General features: G+C 42.2%; 2 protein-coding genes and 1 non-coding gene across 4 annotated transcripts in view; 2 read left to right on the top strand and 1 right to left on the bottom strand.

Moving 5' to 3' along the window:
- The window catches only part of LOC107302887 (discoidin, CUB and LCCL domain-containing protein 1-like), a 37,018-nt gene extending 25,192 nt beyond the window's left edge, over window positions 1-11,826 (top strand). Inside the window, exons 9-14 of the mRNA XM_029287355.1 lie at window positions 2,021-2,189; window positions 3,431-3,521; window positions 3,809-3,846; window positions 5,721-5,756; window positions 6,705-6,914; window positions 11,723-11,826. Of these exons, the coding sequence (XP_029143188.1) occupies window positions 2,021-2,189; window positions 3,431-3,521; window positions 3,809-3,846; window positions 5,721-5,756; window positions 6,705-6,914; window positions 11,723-11,826 (648 nt within the window). The remainder of the gene's footprint in view (window positions 1-2,020; window positions 2,190-3,430; window positions 3,522-3,808; window positions 3,847-5,720; window positions 5,757-6,704; window positions 6,915-11,722) is intronic.
- Window positions 11,652-11,792, bottom strand: LOC114923962. The gene has a single exon (XR_003810752.1). It is a non-coding gene; the product is annotated as a U11 spliceosomal RNA (small nuclear RNA).
- Window positions 11,827-14,200: 2,374 nt separating the features above from the next.
- TAF12 (TATA-box binding protein associated factor 12) lies at window positions 14,201-18,774 on the top strand. Of its 2 annotated transcripts, none has more exons than XM_015832123.1 (6): window positions 14,201-14,270; window positions 15,568-15,819; window positions 16,161-16,238; window positions 16,414-16,528; window positions 17,720-17,808; window positions 18,557-18,774. In XM_015832123.1, exons 1-6 carry the CDS (start codon window positions 14,202-14,204, stop codon window positions 18,590-18,592), a joined length of 639 nt encoding a protein of 212 aa, XP_015687609.1. In that variant the 5' UTR covers window position 14,201; the 3' UTR covers window positions 18,593-18,774. The 2 variants fall into 2 exon arrangements, with proteins under 2 accessions (XP_015687609.1, XP_015687617.1); XM_015832131.1 differs by having other exon boundaries at window positions 14,249-14,333.
- Window positions 18,775-20,746: the final 1,972 nt, after the last annotated feature.

Raw genomic sequence — 20,746 nt, 5'->3', positions numbered from 1 at the left:
TCCTCAGGGTGCCGTCGGCCAAGCAGTGTCGGCTGGCGACCCCCAGGGGGAGGGCCTTCTCTGTGGGTGCCCCCGCCCTCTGGAACGAACTACCCCCCCAGATCCGGGTGATTCCGGATCTCCTGACTTTCCGCCGCGCCCTCAAGACATGGCTTTTCCAGCAAGCGGGCCTGGCCTAGGGAGGATTTTAAATCGGGTTTATTTTTAGAAAATTTTAAATGTCACAACTTAAAATATTTGGGTTTTAATTGGTTTTATTCGGTGGGGATTGTGGGTTTGTTTTTGTTTTAAAAAAATGTTGTGAGCCGCCCTGAGTCCTTCGGGAGAAGGGCGGGATACAAATTGAATAAAATGAAAATGAAATGAAATGAAGAATAACTTGACTTCCTTTTCTTTTTGTCATCCTCTGAGATAGCACTGTCTTATGTCTAAAGATATTTACTCATGTAGTATGGCTGTATGACTATTATACTTCTCATCTATTACCTTCAACTATTGGTATCTTAAAATTGTATTACTTCGTTGTTTATGCGTACACTGAGAGCTTCTGTGCTGGAGACAAATTTCTTGTGTGTCCAAACACACTTGGCCAATAAAGAATATTGTACCAACCTGAGCACTAATCAGATCATGAGACCAGAAATATATACAGTGAGCCTCAATTAAATGGACCAATTAAGTAAGGGGATGCCCCTTGTTTCTAAATGCCCATTACATTTTAAAGTATGTCATCGTGGCCATTTATATAATCTTGGTAATAACATCATTATGAAAATGATATAAATTACCACAAATGGCATCATTTGAATTATTACAACAATGACATAAATTGTCACTGATGACCAGAGCTTTGATAATCTTTGCTTCATTCGAGCCACTTTGGATGTAATAGTTATGCTCATTATTTTGAGGAAAGATCTGAATGGAAATGTCCATGGAGTCCAAAGTCTGATAAATGGGAGACTGCTAAAATAAGGTTTCATTGTATATCCAAGAACTGAACAAGGGAAAAAGTTGTGCAAAACTGTAGGGGAAAAAAAACATTTCCAGAGAAGATTGGAACAAAAGCCAAATACAAAATGGAAAATCCCAAATTTGATTGATATACAAAATGATCAATCCAAGAGAGATTGAATTGGAATTAAAGCTGGTGCATCAAAGTGTAACTTTTTGAGGTAGTGATAGTACAGGGAGTCTTCGATTTACGACCACAGTTGAGCCCAACATTTTTGTTACTAAGCCAGACAGTTAAGGGAGTTTTGCTCCATTTTAAGATCTTTCTTGCCACAGTTATTAAGTGAATCACTGCAGTTGTTAAATTAGTAACACAGTTGTTAAGTGAATCTAGCTTCCCCATTGACTTTGCTTGGTAGAAAGTTGCAAGAGGTGATCACATGACCCTAGGACCCGGCAACCATCATAAATATGAGTCAGTTGCCTAGCGTGTGAATTTTGATCATGTGATGATGGAGTGCTGCAACGGTTGTAAGTGTGAAAAGCAGCCATAATTCACTTTTTTCAGTGTTGTAATTTTGAGTGGTCATTAAATGAACTGTTGTAAGTTGAGGACTACCTGTATTCATGTGAAGAGCAGAAAAGGAATCCAAGGCCAAAGAGAAAGTTTGGACCTTCAACTTTTGGATCAAGTAGAGGGCAACCGTAGAGCCCAAGGAAGAACTGAAAATGCTTTTGAAATTGAAAATCCAGTCTCTGTGGCACTCTAAGTAAAAACCTGTAATTCATGGATTATAGTTTAGCACAGGGGTCTTCAAACATGGCCCTTTTATGACTTGTGGACTTCAACTCCCAGAATTCCTCAGCCAGCCCTGGCTGGCTGAAGAATTCTGGGAGTTGAAGTCCACAAGTCCTTAAGTTGCCAAGTTTGAAGACCCCTGGTTTAGTTCACCTGGAGCACAAAGGAAAGGATGGTTGTGTTTGATTATGCCTCATTCGAACAGTGATGGTGTTGCTTTTATTTTGCTGACCTCTGTTCTTCCTTCCTGCACTGAAACCATCCCAGATCTTCGAAGGTAACAGCGACAACTACCAGGAAGTCTCCAACACCTTCATCCCACCCATCCTGGCCCGTTACCTGCGCGTTGTACCCCAGAGCTGGAACCAGAGAGCTGCACTGAAAGTAGGGGTGCTTGGATGCCAAACCCTTCGTCAGAAAAACAATGGGGCTGAAGGTAGAGTGTCCAACAATATTTGGAGGGCTGCAACTTCCCTGTCCTTGTTCTGAAATTGAGGTGATTGGTAGCTTTAGCAGGCAGTACCTGTGCTGTCTTGCATTAACAGATTTGCCTGAAATGATTCTCTTTGCAGGCCAGAATAACCCAAAGGTGTTCCTTGGGGTGACCAGCACCCCAACCATTTTCACAACAATCCCAGGAATAGTGATCAATCCAGAAAAAACAGGTAAGACTTCTTGCTCATAATGCCAGAAATGGTTTAATTAAACTTTAAGATAAGCAAGGGTAGGGTAGGAAAGAATTAACAACTGCTTGTTTGCAAAAGAAAAACAAACCAGGGGTAATCACAAAGGCTGCGATCCTGTCCACTCAACAAACTAAGAATGGATTTATACTTTACACTAAATCCTGAAATAGTTGACTTGGCCAAGAAACTAGTATGCGTCTTAATTTATTTTTTATTTATTTAACAGCATTTATAAGCTACCATAGTCTGGAAGAACTAACTATGGTTTATGACTAAAGGTATTGTGCTTACCAGTCAAAATGTGATTCATTCACTAAACCATCATTAAGTAACCATGATTTAGAGCATGGATAGCCTTGGGCCGCACTGAGTGAAGAGGAATTGTCTTGGGCCATATATAAAATATGTAATATAGTTTTATAATATAAAATGACATAATAATGTTAACAGTTTATGATCTTGTGAGCCATATTACTAGCTGTCTAGGGCCTTGGATTGGACATGCCAGATTTAGAGTATAAATGGAGTCCAGATCATAACAATTAAATCATTTTTCCAGGTGTAGTTTAGTGCCATGAAACATTGTGGTGTATTGAATGAACTGTGGGTTCCCACGAGGCTGTCACATCATCCTTTGCCTTTACATGACGTCTAGTATGCTCTGAACTGCAAGCAACCATGCTCCATAATTAATCCAACCCTGTAGGATATGACCAGGCTGAGCCTGAAGGAGGGGTCAAGCACATCATAAGTTTGGAATCCCTTCATACTCACAAGAGAGTCCAGCTCATCTTGAATTCCATTGACTCTTATCTACCACCAATTTGTCTTGACCATAGTAGTTCAGATTCCTGTTGAGAGACAGCAGGGAATAAACCAGTACTCATTTGAACAACCTGGATTCCTGATTTCGCGCACTTGGTAAACCCTAGAATATTGCTGGGAGGTGGGCTTGAAGCAGCCTTTGGTGATTTATTTACTCTTTCTGCAGGTCCTCCATTACTGGTGATGCTCCTAGCTGGAGGTTCACTTTTGATTGCTGCCACTGTCTTGCTGCTGGTCTTTCTCTGTTATAAGAAGAGGTGAGTCTTGCTCCTTTATCCCTGGAACTTTTCTGAACTCATCCCCAAAGATGAGCACAGTCATGGGTCCACATATCATGTGAAGCTCAAAACCAGCAAGTCCCATTTATTTATTTACATCCTATCTTTATGATTTTTGCAAATAACTCAAGCCAGTGTGGCTGGCCTGGGAATTCTGGGAGTTGAAGTCTACATATCTAAAAGTTGACAAGGTTGGCAGAGAGGCATTCTAATCCACTCTATACTTTTCAACCCAACTGTTTTTCATCCCTTCTTCTCTTTGGCAGGAAGGCACCAATCCAGAACGATGGCAGCTTTATAAAAGGTAAAGCACCAAACGATGCAGAGCATTAAAATACAATAGTAGGAGGTTTGCCCTGTTTCGGGTTAATGAGCAGATTCTACCTACAAAACCAAACTGATGCAGACACCCTGACTTGCTTATCTAAGGCTTTTGCATATTGGAAATCGCCTTTTGCCTTTTCCGAACACAGATGGTCTAAATTGCCCTTTGCATTTCAGCACAGGAAGCCATGGCTTTTTATGAAATGTCCCAGGATTTATTAGATGGATGCTGATCATTGTGTGTTTTAAGCTGCTTTATTGATTTACAGAGAAGAGGGCTTTGTTTTCTTCTTACATCCGCATGCAACTTTGGGACGGCATATGAAAGTGCAGCACATCATGTCTCCAATAAATGAAGAACAGCTTCCTTCTAGCCTGTGCCAACTTTCCCATTTATTTTTCTTCCTTTTTGCAGCCTCTTGATTTTATTTTGCTTTTTTTTGCAACAGCTGTATTTGAAAGGAGTCACTTGAATTCAGAAAGTGGATAAACACTCAGAACATCTTTCTCTGAAGCCTTTAATTTGCCCCATGGGGACTTATGTTAAAAGCACAAAGTGGAGTTGCAAATTAGAGGGACAACGGAGGAGTTTGTAATATTTGTTTTGCTGTGTCACTTCTATCCAGTTTGGGTTTTAACTGTAATTCAAAGGTTTTCAATTTTTTTCTGGCTGCAGAGTTAAATTGTTTTTAACTCAGGTTTCTCCAAACTTTTGGTTTGCTTGGGCTGTACTGAGTGAAGAGGAACTTTACTTTAGATATAAATTATCTAAATAAATAAATAAATAGTCTTGGGCTGCATATAATATATATAATATACTTAATGCATAAAAATAACAAACTTTCTTTTTTTGAATTTTATTCAAAATTTTATTTATCTCAAAATTTTATTATCTCTAAATCTATAGATTTATATTACAAGCTTTTCCAGTAGTACCCCTCCTAAAACTCCAGACAAAGAGGCAAAGTTCTCGTGATAGAAAAATTGGCTGTGTTCTAGTAAACTCCGCTCTAATTGCATTTCCTTGTTTTGAAGTCAAGTTTCAGACTGTCCCTCTTTTTCCTACAATAAAATTAATTCATCTGCATACTGAAGTTCATAGCACATATATTCATAGTGCCAGCTGTGAGTTCTTGTAGGGTACAGGTATTCTTGATTTACGACTATTCATTTAATAACCATTCAAAATTACAATGGCACTGAATGAAGGGACTTAAGTTATGACCAAAAATGGTGGCTCTTGCAGCCCCCCCCCCATGGTCACATTATCAAAATTTGGGTGCTCTGCAGCTTATGACTGCGGAGGGAGGCGCAACTCCCACGCACCCAGCTATCCCTTTCTCCCATCTATGCCTCTTTGGGGCCCACCACCTGGCCTTGCTGGGTGGGGGGGCAAGCCAACTCAAAGCTTTAGCCACATGTTGCAAACGATGGCAGGAGAAACTGGTTCCTAAAAGGAGTCAGACTTAAGTCAGATTTAAGACAAGTTTAATTTTGTTTCTCTTCTTTGATATTTCTGAAAATACTGAGACTTTATAAAGCTGCCACCACTTTCCTCTCTATGTGTAACATACACAACACTGCTTTGGATACACAAAGATCTGTATATGGAAAGTGTGAATTTATAAATACCAGATGAGATTAATGGTGGTTGAAAAGCAGTGCAAGTCTTGCAGAAAATGTTTTAAAAATCACTTTAATTGCAATATGCCCATTGGCTTCTAGCTTCTGCTGGTTTCTCTAGGTGACCCTGCAATTCTATTTTAGGTTATTTGATACCAGAAGCCAGCCAGGTATGTTCCAGGGGGAACTTGCAACTGTCTGCCTCTGAAATTGCCTCCTTTCCTGGGACAGCAACGCCGGTAGATCTTACTGGAGCTCAGTCACCAGGTAAGTTACTTTCTCCTAGTGCCACCTAAGAGATCATGTATCCTCTTCTCCTGTCCTTAATATTGGAAGGTGTAGAATCATAGTGAAATCCCATATATGTTCAGGAGAATCTATACCAGGGATGTTCAATTTGGCAACGTCAAGACTCGTGGACTTCAGCTCCTAGAATTTCCCAGCCAGCATGGATGGGTCATAAAATGAGGCAAAGCTCACTTACCAACTGCCTTTTTTAACAATGGAAATTTTGGGCTTTTTGTGGTCATAAGCCAAGGACTTGCGGCAATGCAGAAGAAGTGCTGCATTTTTTTTCTACCATGCTAGAAGGGGCTTGTTGTCTTCTGCTCTTGCCTGCAGTGGAAGATGTTGTCTTATTGCTGATATTGAAATAACATTCAGCTGTTCATCCAGTCAGTTTGGTATAAGGAATGGAGGTGAGCAACCTTTCATCCTTTGCTTTAGCACAGGGGTCTCCAAAGTTGGTGATTTAAAGCCATACTGGTTGGGGAATACTGGGAGCTGAAGTCTACAAGTCTTAAAATTGCTAAGTATGAGCCATGGTGGCGCAGTAGTTAGAATGCAGTACTGCTGGCTACATCTGCTGACTGCCAGCTGCCAGCAGTTCGAGTCTCACGGGCTCAAGGTTGACTCAGCCTTCCATCCTTCTGAGGCCAGTAAAATGAGGACCCAGGTTGTTGGGGGCAACAGGCTGACTCTGTAACCCCTTAGAGAGGGCTGTAAAGCACTGTGAAGCAGCATATAAGTCTAAGTGCTATTGCTGTTGGAGACCCCCTGCTTTAGCACATCCAGCAAGCAGCCTTGTGCATCTGATCAAAGCAGAAGAGTCCGTATGTCAGTCAAGCCTGAACATTCAGGGGTTTCCAGAGTCATGTCTCCATCCTCCTCCAGGAATGTCTCCTTCTTCCCTCACCCTCTCCTTCTTCTTCGCAGAATATGCTGAACCAGACCTGGTTCAAGTCAGCCCTGGCTGCCAGATGGCCCCATCCACCTTCAAGCCAGCCATGGACGAAGGTTACACGCTGCCCCTAGTGGTGAATCCCTATGATGTTCCAGGCAAGCAGCATGAGTACACGGAGCCCTTGCCCCTGGAACCGGAGTACGCCACCCCTTTCGTCGAGCAGCCTGCAGAACTCGGGAGAGGCCCTTGCAGGACAAACCTCGGTGTCCAAATGCTCCCTTTCTCTGAAAGACTGGGGGGCTCTCTAGCTCCACTGGGGCTCCACAAATCTTCACTGCAATATGATTTCCCAACTCAGTGGCTGGCAGAGAAGTTGGACAGCCAAGCAGGTGACACCAGCCAGCAGGAAAGATCTATCCAAACTGACCTTGGCTGCCTGCCTCCTCCTCCTCCTCCTCCTCCTCCTCCTCCTCCTCCTCCTCCTCCAAACGAATGGATTCCAGGCCCGGGAGATACAGCCTCATTTCAGGGCCACCATTTCCAACAGAGAAATTCCCCCTATGAACATGTCTATCACAAACCCTTGTGAGTCCTGCAAAAAGGAAACCTTCCAATCAGGCTGCTGTGAAAAAGACTTTAGGGAAGGACCCAAAGCTCCACTCCTTCAAGTTCAAACTGACATGATCTATCACAGTTCTTCAACGTAGATAAAGGCCAACCAATTGCTGCCCAGTCCTTTTTTAAGCAAAGAGACTCCAGCAGATAAAACTGTGGCCTTCTTTCTATGGGGCAGTGAGTGGCTCAGTGGTTAAGACGCTGGCCTTGTTGGCTGGGAAGTCGGCAGCCCAGGTTTGAGACCCGAGCTCCATGCGACAGAGTGAGCTCCCTTTCTTGCTCCAGTTCCTGCCAACCTAGCAGTTCAAAAGCATGCAAGTAGATAAATAGGTACCACTTCGTGGGAAGGTAACAGAGCTCCATGACATCATGCTGGCCACATAACTTGGGAAATATCTTCGGACAGCGCTGGCTCAATGGCCTTGAAATGGAGATGAGCACCCCCCCTACAATTGGCAATGACTCGCAGAGTAAAATCTTCAGGGACTCCTTTACCTTCTTCCTATGAAATCTGCATTCAGCTATGCTATGCTCCTAGAATGATCTTGATGTTTTGCAAAGAACAATATGTCACCATCTTTCCCTCGATGTGCAAACATCCACCGGTGGAGGAATTAAATCTAGCTTTGAGGCTGATGATAAAATTGTATTTTCCAGTTAGACTGGTTTGGAGAACACATGACAATCAGACAAAGGAACCCAATTTTTTCTCCCCATATATCTTACTGCTACCTCCTAGGATTTTCCATCTGTGGACATTGCCTTACTCTACCTAACAACAGGATCAGCTGATTACATCTACAAAGGACAATCCTTCATTTGATCCATGCTTACTTTCCCTGCCCAAGCTGGGGAACTTTCTAACTAAGTCTCAGGTTGTTAAACTCATGAGAATGACAAGTATTCCAACAATCCTTGCTTGCCTGCATTGTAATCCAAAAACAACAGTGAGGCGTGGGGGTGTAGATTGCATTTATAATTTCTTTTGGCTGCATTGCAGATATTAAGAACAGATGTACATCATGTTATGAGATTCCCAGCTGAAGGAAAAGAGCGAAACTTCATTCAGCAGAGCTCATTAAACTTACTTTCTATTCTTATTCCCTTGAAAAATATTTTGTAAATCAAATTTTAAAAATCTACTGCTTTTTTTCCATACTCCCCTTGCCATCTATTACTAACAAATCTGCTTTGAGTTTTTAATTTTTGCTCCGATTCAGAAATGAAAACTCAAAAAGATTTCCCTGGTTGTAGTTGATGTTTGCATTCTATTTAATAGTCAAATGTAAATGCTCTCCAGGGATCAATATCCATGGAAATTTCCAAGAAAGAGGAGGTGAAAGCCAATGTGATCATCACAAGGTTTATTAAAGGTAAATACAGGAGAAAACATACCATGCTCCCTAGGACAGACAATAGGTATGTATGTTGTTGGAATATCTGTGCCAAGGAGCTGGTTTGTACAGCTTTTATAACCACATGCAAAACAAGATATATGAGAAACCAGCCTAGCAGTGAAATGCCCTTCCTGTAAACCCCTCAGTGCTTTGCACCTGGCATTACCTGAGTGCATTCCCAGATACGGTCTATGCCTCACTATGCATCTTTTATACTAAAAGGTCACAAAGTGATTAAACTTCACATTAACGTGCTTCAGTGTATACACACTTACATGCATTTTACAGTAGTGAAAAAGAAACATGGTTAGGGATGGGGATTCTCTGGCCTCCTATATTATATATTTAAATATAGCTGCCCTCTCCCATAGATGCAAATACCAAACAATAAAAGCAGTTAAAATATACATCAGTCCAGGCAATCCAATTAAAACAAGCATTAACAGGGATAAACCAGAAGCCGCACAGTCACATCAATTCCAGGCCTGAGACCAGAACCAAGTCTTAGTGTTTTTCAGAATCTTAGAAAGGAGGGTGCAGCCATATTTGCCAGTCTTCCAAGTAGATCATGCAGGAAATACAAGAGGATAAGCTAATTCTATTTTATTGTGAGGCTATAGAGGTAGTCCTTGACTTACAACAGTTTATTTATTGACTGTTCAAAATTACAAGCATTGAAAAAAGTGACTTGTGACTGTTTTTCATACGACCATTGACTCATGTTTATGATGGTTGCAGTATTCTGGGGTCACGTGATTACCTTTTGCGAACTTCTGACAAGCAAAGTCAATGGGTAAGCCAGATTCACTTAACAACCATGTTACTAATTTAACAACTGCAGTGATTCAGTTAACAATTGTGGCAAGAAAGGTTGTAAAATGGGGCAAAACTCACTTAACAATTGTCTCGCTTAGCAACAGACATTTTGGGCTCAATTGTTGTAAGCTGAGGACTACCTGTATTTACAGATTCATGCAAGTCTGAAAATACAACTCCCCCACCACCTCTTTTTACCACCTGAAAAGTTAGGAGTTTCTTTCTCTGCCCATTATTCAGTTGTGGGCTTCCCCTCCTTTTACCTGATTGTTCCCTAGGCAGGGTATCTTCCTTTCGCCTCCCAAGGACATTCCTAAAAAACATTACAGGGGGATGCTGGTCCAGTGAGTGAGGGCTGTGACAAGGAAGCATGCTTCCTAGGTTCCATAAGATGACAACGCTTATTAGAAGGACCTGGAGTATAGAGTATTAGAAGGACTCTGTGGTATTGCGTGGCAGAAATAGTTGAGGATAAGGGGTCCTACAGGGAACCCAGTCCTATGCCATGCATGGCTTTATAAATAGTGGTCAAATATGGTTCAACAAGAGTTCCTTGCAGCCCCTGCCGCCATGTCCAGTAGCAAAGGAACACTGTAGGTCAGAGGTCCCCAACCTTTTGGGCACCAGGGACCGGTTACGTGGAGAGAAATTTTCCCACTGACTGGAGGGAGCGTGGTTTTATATGCTGCCTGAATCCTGCAGATGGGGTTTTGCTTGTTTGTGCGGCCCGGTACTGGTCCACGGACCGGAGATTGGGGACCCTTGCTGTAGGTAACATCTGGAAGACCAAAGTCTCCCTTGCTGCACTGATAATGTAGAATATTTCATGGCCAATATAGAGAAGTTATTTTCTCCCTCAGGAATTTTTTTTTCAATTCCTCAGACTAGTCTACAGCCCAGGAACACCCTTGTGGTCTCCAATACAAGTACTAACCAAGTCCAGCCGTAGTTAGCTCAAGGCCAACAGATGCTGTTACCTAGCTTAGTGTTCACACAGATGCAATCATAAAATGATTTGACTTTGTCAGAAGATTGGAAATGGTGATCATGTGACCCTAGGACACTGCATGTCCTAAAGCAATGATGGCGAACCTTTTAGAGACCGAGTGCCCAAACCGCAACCCAAATCCCACTTATTTATCGCAAAGTGCCGGGGGGCCATCAGCATTGTGCTGGGGGGGGGGAGGCAGGGAGGCACCTTTGACTGCCGCCTTTGGCATGCAAAAACCAGGGGTGCAAAAATGGGCCACTGTGCTGCAAGGCGCAAATACAAGGTGCTGCACCATGCAAGAATGGGGTGCAGATACAAGGTGCTGCACCATGCAAGAATGGGGCAGGGCTAGTATCACGCAGGCACTAGGCCCACCTCATTTGCAGCGCATGCATGCTCACGGCCCCGTGCACGCACATGCGCATATAAAATGCTTCCCCCTCCCTTTTCTTCCAGTCCGCCAATCGACAATGGTTGGTGACCTCTGCTCTACCACCTCTACTCGAGTTTGCTAGTCGGCCGCTTCGCCTCCTTTGTGCTGGGCGGGGCTCCTGCTCCGGGCAGCGGTGGTGGCCTGATGGACCTGCTGCTGGCAGTGGCAGCATGAGTGCCAGCAGAGAGGGCTCTGAGTGCCGCCTCTGGCACGGGTGCCATAGGTTCGCCACCACTGTCCTAAAGACTTAACAGGTGCCCAGCACCCAAATTTTTATGACATTACTCTGGGGATGCTGCAACAGTGATAACGGTGAGGACTAGTTGTCCCTTTTGACAGTCATTAAGTGTGAGGATCAGGGCTAAAATCACTTTTCTCAGTCTGAGAAGTGGGAGGATGAATTATACTGTATGTCACTTTTTTCAGTGCCACTATTAGGTGAGATTCTGCCAGTCCCTCTCTCAGCCCTAGGAATGAGGCAGTAAGTCTCCGAAAGCGATTGCCGTTATTCAGTCGCGCATGACTGTTTGTGACCCCACGAACCATAGCACGTCACTGCGGAACACACTGACGTTCTCATTCTCCGACGTCCCTCTCACCTTTTTTTTGATATTTCTCAACAGCCATACTTTTCCCCCGGGTTCCTCTTTTCATTTGGCGGACAAAGTGAACTACAGCCACCCTTAAAAACGGCCTAGCCCCAAATTATTATTCAACAATCGTAAAACGGGGAGCCGGAACAAGCGATTACCAGCTACCCCCCTTCGCAAAAATTATGCTTCCGAAATCTCTTGATAGCGATTCCGCACGGAAAGAAGCGAGCCGCAGCCACCCCATCCATGTGCTACTCACAGCAGAAGCCCTTTTTTAAACGCGCGCTTTGCGAGCGCCGCTGCAATTGATCGGCGACATTTCTTTAGGTCACAGCGAGAAGAGTACCAAATTACAGCCACCCTAGTCATCTCCACGGAGATTTGACATAATAAGTGTTGTTAACGACGGTCCAAATCCGGTTTAATTTTAAAACACGGCAACATTTCTCTTTTTCTAGTCGATATGCAAAAATAGCGCGGAATTCTGGGTAGAAGGGCTGGGAGTGAGTTTTCGGAGTTCAGATAGACCTGTCAAATACAGATTTAGCGCGGGAAGCGGAGGGGATTTACCTTCGCTAATTAATAGGCGCACCAGACCGGACTGGAAAAAAAAATAAAGTATCTTTGCTGGAATAAATCAGTTCCGCTGAAGTACAAGGCAATTCCTTTCAAAGTAAATCGTGTTCATTTATATTTGTCTCCTGGTTTTTCTTTTCACTTGAAAGTTGGCTTAACTTTAATGCACAGGGACCTTCCGAATGAAAGCTCGAGTCAGCCCGAATGCAGAGCCTGACTGCATTCGCACAATACGCTGACCCACGGCCGAATGGCCTCCACTTCTTACATTCGTATGGCTGGCTGCACCATAAACGGATGGCATGCCTGGGCTGCATAACCAAAAGGGGCTCGTCTAGTTTGCGATTCAGTGAGTCGTGCGAACGCAGTTCTAGCTCATTTGGAATTGGAACCGCAATCTCCCTTCTCCAAATCTTGGGTTATATTTGAGGAATGCAGGTATTTATTTCCCTTTCCCAAGATATTTGTGCAAAATCCATTGGTTTCCCTCATGCTTCTCTCTGCTCTGTTCGCACAAAATACTTAGCTTGCGGACTGAAGTCGGCACAATGCGCTGAAGAATAACTAACCCAAAGAAGTTCACCAAAAATAACTAATTTTAGGTTGCCCAAATGAACCTCTTAAAATTTACAGTTCCCCTGGGCAGGCACGTGCTGCGAGCGGGCAGTGCTGTGTACCGGCGCAGAACAAGAGTCTTCTTCTTCCTCGCCTTATTCCCGCGCTTTGGCGGGGTCCGCTTCTTGCACAGAACAAGACCCTTAAAAAACTTTCCTGCGGGCGCTTGAACTACAACTCCCACTAGCGGCGGGAGTTGTGGCGCTTGCGCAGTCAAGCCAGGGCCGCCCAACGAAAGAAGGGCAGAAAGGGACTTCTCCATTGGTGGATGAGCAGGCCAGTTGGCGCGCGGGCTGATAAAAGGGGCGTTTCCCGACACTTCCGTGGTTTCGCGGTCGTGACTCCGGAAGTGTTCTGTCGGCGGAGACCCGGCGAAGGCGAAGGCGGCTGGCAGCTCGACCAAGGGAACCCGGACGCTATGAGAAGCTGAGGCGCCGGTGAGTGAGTCGCCCGTGACAGAAACAGCGTGGTGGTGGTTGGCCCGTTTCCACTTTAGTGTTCGGCGTGGGCGCCATATCTAAGTGTAGCCCAAGGACTCCTTTTCTCCCCCCCCCCACACACACAGACCTTGAGGTACGCCGGCCTGAGCGGGGTGCCTGGCCGCCAACCTCCCGTGGCTGGGGGAGGGCTGTAACTTATTCACACGCGCACACACCGTCAGCCCAATACTCCCTCCCCATCACTCGGGTTCTCTTAAATCAGGGGTCTTCAAACTTGGCCCTTTTATGACTTGTGGACTTCATAAAGTCATAAAAGGGCGAAGTTTGAAGACCCCTGTCTTAAATAGACTTCCCACCCTTCTCTTGACAGCAAGCATCCCCTGCTTTCCTAGGTCTTTGTTTTCAAACACCCGTATGTCGCCTTTTATCCTTGTTTGTGTTTTGAAAAATAAATTGTGTTAGTGCAGAGGTCTCCAACCTTAGCAACTTTAAGACTTGTGGACTTCAACTCCTGGCTGGGAAATTCTGGGAATTGACGTCCACAAGTCTTGAAGTTGCCAAGGTTGGAGACCCCTGTGTTAGTGCATTATTGTTATTGGTACTGTATTTTGTGATAGTCCATATGTACCTCTACTCAAGTAACGCAGAAAACTCAGTAATAATAACCACCCAGTGCCAAACCAAAGCTGTTTAGTCACTTTGAACTTTTAATTACTTGATGAACATAATATCACTGAGATTGTCTTTTGGTAACTGCTGTTTTGATTTCTGTAAACTCATGCTTGTGTAATCAATGATATCTTGTCACCTTGACTTTGGCAAAATGTTTGGAACAATAACCTCCAAGATTATAAGACCATTTTTAAAGGAGATGTAGGGGTTCTGGTGGGTTTTTTTTTTTTGCATGTCAAAGTCTCTATTATTTTTTAGGCTGGAGGCAGGAATGCAGAATGCTCTGAAAGAATTTGATAAGTATTCATAGCCAGGGAGCAACTGCTGTGTAGGTTAATTCCGACTATTTACTTGCAGGAACATTTTTTTTCTTTTTTGAAAATGGCCTCTCCATTCAATGGCCCCACAGCAGTTTCTGATGTAATTAAAGATCTAGATACTCAGATAGCTGTAAGTAAATTGGCTTGAAGTGACCATCGCATGGCATGCTAGCATCATAATGAAAAGCTAAAGGTTTGTGTCTTTTTAATTTTAATCATTTGCCAAGATTGAAATCTGATGGTAAACTTTGTAAGAATATATTGCTTTCTTGTTAATTAACAGAATATAATATGATCTCTGTGTTATTAAGTCAAGACATTGAATATGTGACTAAAATCTGTTTTCAGAGTCCTTGTACAAATTAGAATTTAGGTTTGCTTTATTCTATCAATTTCTCTGTATTTTAGCATTTCATTCTTGTTGGAACCATTGAATATTTTATAAATATCCCCTACCCAGAAGAACCTAGTTTTAATTTGGTTTTAGGACAACAGTTAATCCATGAATGATAAATTGGATTGTACCTACTTACTGTGCAACAAACCTAAATTGTGAAGCTTTCCAATAGGTGAGATTGAAGAAAAAGCCAATACTCTATATGTGTATTTCTTTAAAATAAACCTGAGAGAAGATACGTCTTCCTGGGAAATAGATATTGAGAGAGCCATGCAAATAGTTCTGGAAGAGGCTAATCCATGTTGGATCTAACACAGTGCTTCCTCTCAATAAGAAGTTATTACAACTACCGTATCAATTTGGAAACCAGAGGGAACGCTTTCTATGCAAACCAGTTTCCTAGCACAATGTGAATGAGGCAAAGTAATTAAACTTTGCCCAGTATTGGATAGGAAAGATAACCTAAAGTTTATTCTGGCTTTGAGCTCCATACCCTTCCTCGCTTTCATAGCCAGCTCTTTTTAATGGCAGATGGGTTCTCCTTTGACAAGAAATATTTGATTATATTGAAAGCAGTTCTGGATTCTCCCTCCAAAACTTAGTATCATTGTCTTTTTATCACAGTGTGTTGAATAAAGTAAATGCATGATAATAAATATTAACATAGTAATATTCTAAATATTCTTTTGTGTATTATTCTGTTTGGATCTTGTTCTTAAAATTGAAGTAATAAAGATTATATTGAACTTGCTATTTTTGATTGTAAACATACAGCATGGTTTGGTCTTGATGTGGTATTACAAGTTGCAGTGTAAAAGTAAACTAATACAGCCTGAGCTGTATTAATATACTACTAACTTATGGCTCAGGGGAAAAAACTAAGAAATGGGCTGTTTACAATACTTGCTATATTTTCACTGATAAGTTGCTTTTCTTAGTAACAGGTTCCTGGACTCAGTTAACATGTCCAAGATACTGACATTTCAATCTACACCTTGTTTTTAACTTTGAGGCCTGTTTCTTCTTATAGTTGGTTGGTTTGGGTCCACATAATCCAAAAAAGAAGCAAGACCTGGATAAGCTCTATGACCTCAAGACTAAAGCTCAGCAGATTATGAACCAGTTTGGTCCGTCTACCTTGATCAATTTATCAAACTTTTCTTCAATCAAAGCAGAAGCAGGCAATACTCCTCCTCATAGTTCCATGGCAAACAATACCTCTGTGGCAAAGATGCCTGGGACCCCTAGCAGTGGGGGACGCCTCAGTCCTGAAAGTAATCAGGTAATTGTTCATGATGTGAGATATAGTCAGCACATCTGGAGGGCTCTGGGTGGAGGTGGCTTTAGAGCAGGGGTGGGAAACTATGGCCCTTTTCTGACTTGTGAACTTCAACTTCCAGAATTCCTGAGCCAGCCATGCTGTCTCAGGACTCCTGGGAGTTGAAGTCCACAAGTCATAAAGGGGCCATAGTTCCCCACCTCTGGTTTAGAGGATCCACTTAGGGGCACTATCATATATGTTGCTGACTGGAAGTGCTTCTAAGCAAGATCTTTTGATTTTTAACTGCACAGAGGTGACTATAGCAGAATGAACCTGGTAAAATATGCTAATATTTTCTATAGATATTAACAAAGAAGAAACTGCAGGATCTGGTTAGAGAAGTGGATCCAAATGAACAGCTGGATGAAGATGTAGAGGAGGTTGGTCTTAGCTGAAATGAGCATCACAAACATCTAAACCTCTCTTTGGTTAAAATGTGCCATTTTATTCCTTCCAATTTTTCACTGGGGGGGGTGGGTGTCCAAAGAATGCTCTGTCAGTACCTTCTGAAACAGCAGCAGCCATTCTTGCTGATGCTGAATTCCATTTTGACAGATGTTGCTGCAGATTGCTGATGACTTCATTGAAAGCGTGGTGACCGCTGCCTGCCAGCTTGCACGGCATCGCAAGTCTAACACTTTGGAAGTAAAGGATGTCCAGCTGCATCTTGGTCAGTGTAAAGATGTAAATGTATCTATTTCATGATAGCTGACAGCTAACTTATCAGTTGTTTTGGATTGTTTTGTCAACCCGCAGAGCTACATAACCCAGGCTACATTACAGAAACAATCACTTTCCCCTCCACTTATGTTGATGCTGTGCCATCAAGTTATTTTTGACACCTAGTGATTATATAGAAAGATTTTCTCCATAATCTGTCCCTAAACAGTTCTGTCAAATCTTCCACTGGTGCATTTATTACCACCTTAGCTGAGTTTGTCCATCTTGCTACTGGTCATTCTTTTCTTGTTTTTTCTTCCTTGCTCCTCCAATGAGTCACTATCTGAAACATAGTGACAAATGCTGTGTGGAGCTCCCAGGTTACACCTTCTAGAAGTTTTCTCTAGTACCCCACCCCATCCCCACTTGTGGGGTACAGCTTCCATGAGACAAGTGCAGTGGATGTGATGGACTTGTAGCCTATAACCTCTGGAGGATAGTGGAATGGAAAAGCTTGCAATCAGCAGCTTGGCAGTTTCAATTCTGTGACTCTTGCACTGCTGTCATGTTTTAAAGCAGTATTTCCAAACCTTAGCCATTTTAAAATGTGTGGACTTCAACTCCCAGAATACCCCAGCCAGTCCACACATCTTAAATTGACTAAAGTTGGTAAGCACTGTTTTAAAGGGTAATGTGGTGTGGTGACTTTTGCATAGGTGCACCTTTCCTTCCAGTGATTGCTGCAGTCCCATTGGGGCAAGGCATGAAAAGGAATCACAAATGAGGCTTCATCCTTCTGAAAAAGTGATTTCCAGATTGTTACTGTTAAGTATAAATGGCATCATGGTTCACTTTCCCTGTCTTTGCATGTAAACCTATCTCCTGTCAGTCATCTGTCAGCCCAGATTGCAAAAATCATATTGGGAAGACTTAAGAACTCAAAAGTATTTTTTTTATTAGGTGCCTCATGGGTTTGTCAAAAAGAATATAAAAAGGGACCCCTGGGAAGTCTGATTCTTGCAAAGGCATCAATTTTGCTCGTTTCTCATTGATATAATTTTGCATACTAGAATATTAATTCATTGCTTTCTAAATGATTGAACCTGCTTCTCATGGCTGTTTATCACTTGTTTAAATTGTCTTCTGCTTATGATTTTATTTCTTCAACTACAAACCACACTGATGCTGTTGCTGCCCCCAGAACGCCAGTGGAATATGTGGATCCCAGGTTTTGGCTCTGAAGAAATCAGGCCCTACAAAAAAGCCTGCACTACAGAAGCTCACAAACAGGTAAGGATCTCTTCCCCCCCCCCCAAATAATTCACACCTAAGTAAAATAATGCTGTGTGAAGCAGATGGTTTCTGCTCCATGAAACCAGTGATAAACAGCAAGAAAAGGGAATATCTCAAATGAAAAATCAGCTTGCTAACAAATTGAGGTTTTATGTCCAATTTCTACTGTTCAAATTCCACCTTAGCTTTTTTTTAAAAAAAAATCACGATGCATGCCTAAATCCCTTTTCTTAATTGTTTATATGATTTAACCATAGAATAAATAATAGTATCTTCTGAGCTACACTCTGTTTTCCCACTTAATACTTCATTGCAGTTCTATTTAAAAAAGATTGTGGGGAATGTTGTTCTGAACCAGGACTGCCTACCCTGAAATTACTATTTTGGCCTAAAAGGGAATAGGTAAATAAACAGAATCTTTCCTCCAAACACAAAGGGCAATTTTGGAGATATGGAATGATATGCCTTGGGAGTAATTTAAACTGGGCGAAAAGGAGATGAACTTCTTTAATTGGAGCTTCAATCAAGCTTGAATACTCAATAGCTACTGATATTCTGGAGGGATGGATTCTTGGGTGAATTGTAAAATTACCTGTTTGAGTTCCGTTAATCATATTCCTAATTTAACTTACCAAGTCTAATGGAAGTCATCCACACATCTCTTTCCCTCATCCCCCAAGGCTATCCACACTTTCCATTATATCCAGAAACCCATGTTCATACTGTCTTTTTCCCCCCTTTTCAGAGAATGGCATTGATCCGCAAAACAACCAAGAAATAACTCTGGGAAAAGACAGAAATCAAAAAGAAAAAAAAGAGACTCTTCTAAGAGAAAAAAAAAAGTCTGCCTCTGAAGCTGTGGAGTGTCCTTGAGGTCATCTGTTGGATAATTATTATTTTTTTGCAATGCTTCACAGAGAAGCATATATTTTCACAGTGCAGCAATAAAGGGTTATTAGAGAAGATCTGCCAAACATCAATAGGTCTCCTCATATCTATTCCCCCAAAGGAACTTATCTTGAAGCATAGACTTTTATTTTCTCCTTCTAAGTGATACACGGTGTCCATGATTGTCCAAGGGATAAAATATTTTGCTATTTTTGAGAACAGTATTAGAAGTGGCCATAGATTTTTTTTTATTTCCCCCCCTACTTGTAATGTTGCTATTCAAGGTATTTGGATTTCTTTCAGAAAATGAATGAGGGATCTCAAAAGAAGACCACAGTATTGACAGGAGTGTTTCAGTTGGAAGCAAATTTCTTTCCTTTTTATTTAATGGTCAGGATGGCCTGGGGGCAAAGTTGAATTCTTTTTCTACCACAAATCCTGTAAAAATGCAGTAGAAACAGATTTGAGCTATAAAATTAAAAAAGCAGTCTGCTGGCCTGGTTAAACTGCCTTACTGTTCCCGAGATAGTCTCTGACAAATGGCTGTGGAAGTGGGGATCGTTCACCCTTCGCATCCAGAAGTTTGGATACAATTTGTGGTTTGTTCCTTTTTTCCTGTAAGTGAGTGAAATATATTTTTTGATTCCCAGGAGGGTTCTGCATTCTAAAAGCACACTTGACACCCAGCATTTTACTGGCATAGAAGTATTTGCTGGCTCAGATATTGTGGTGCATTGTGAAAGCTACTTCACTACTTCTGGAGGGGAAGGTTGTTTCTGAAGCAGACTCTTGCCGAAAATGTATATCCTCCCTCCCCAGTTCACACTTGATAAGCTACATTGGAGCAGCCAAGGGGGGTGCTTGGCCAAGACTCTGAATGGAGGAAACAGACATTGATTTGGGTTCCCCATCCTCATTGTCTTTGGTTCTCTGTATAAGGTCTGACTGCATCAGCTTTGTGTTGAGCCACCCAACAGGGACTTTAAAGAAGAATCTCTGTAAGTTTCCACTAGTTGAAAATGTAACAATAAATGAATACCCTATGTATCTGCTTTTCTAAGGTGTCTTGTGAATTATGCCAAGGCAACATCCACAATTATTGAGTTCTTTGAATAAGAAAATGGCATCAAAAGCTAGGTGGACCACAGTGCTTCTCCTAGTAGGGAAACAAGCCATGAATAGTGTGAAACATTCACGTTTCTATTCTTTTAGATCTTCCCTTTTCTCAGGGTAATGCTTAGTAGAAAGGGATATTAGCTCTCATTTTATCCTCAGAAACTCTATAGAATTGAGAAATAACAAGCAGCCTAAAAGTAATTTAGAACTTCACAGGGGGATTGGAGCTGCATCTTCCCAAGACACAGTCCACTTCTTTAACCCAGTGTTTCTCAACCGTGGCAACTTAAAAGATATGTGGACTTCAGCTCCCAGAATTCCCCAGCCATCACACTAAGGAAGTTGCCAGAGTTGAGAAACATTGTCTTAACCAATACAGCCACATGGACTTCTGCTCTATCTCATTGTTAAAACTGCCCATCTCATGTGGGCTCTTTCGTCTCTTTGCCTCTGGGATTAGCCACTGACCTGTGCCCAGCTTCTGGCTCTGATCAGGAGCTATTAACTGTGAAGACATTTCCATGTGATACAGGAGATATATTCATACAGGGCTGTTGATATATGTCTGCTTGTTCATGCGATTTAATGGAAGCTGTAGGAGGCCACATTCATAACCTAGCTTCTAGTGCATTCTTAAGGGGTTTTTTGTTTTGTTTTTTCATTGAAAAAAAGTTGATTAAGGAAAAAAGATGGAATAACCACTTAATAGATTTAGATGAGCACATTTAATCCATCCAGGTGTATTAAGATAGAACTCACACCATTTCTGATCAGCAGCCATGCTAGTGATATATATATGTGGGCTGCACCCATACACTGAAGTGGACTGTTTATTTTAAATGCACCTGCAAAATCAGTGTAAGGTGAAATTATTACTGTTGTCACAACAAATACCATGCTTCAGTCAGTTTCTCCTAATCCTGATATCAAC

Source organism: Protobothrops mucrosquamatus, unplaced genomic scaffold (genome assembly GCF_001527695.2).
Source record: "Protobothrops mucrosquamatus isolate PMUCROS unplaced genomic scaffold, P.Mucros_1.0 scaffold_23, whole genome shotgun sequence".
NCBI lineage: Eukaryota > Metazoa > Chordata > Lepidosauria > Squamata > Viperidae > Protobothrops > Protobothrops mucrosquamatus.
Note: the sequence above shows the minus strand (reverse complement) of the source record. Positions and strands in the feature narration are given on the sequence as shown.

Bases quoted from the DNA above. Each gene is read 5' to 3' on its own strand.
- TAF12 (XM_015832123.1), top strand. From the start codon at position 14,202: ATGGCCTCTCCATTCAATGGCCCCACAGCAGTTTCTGATGTAATTAAA. The intron at 16,239-16,413 runs GTTGGTCTTAGC...CCATTTTGACAG, and splicing joins TGGATGAAGATGTAGAGGAG to ATGTTGCTGCAGATTGCTGA. The intron at 17,809-18,556 runs GTAAGGATCTCT...CCCCCTTTTCAG, and splicing joins CTACAGAAGCTCACAAACAG to AGAATGGCATTGATCCGCAA.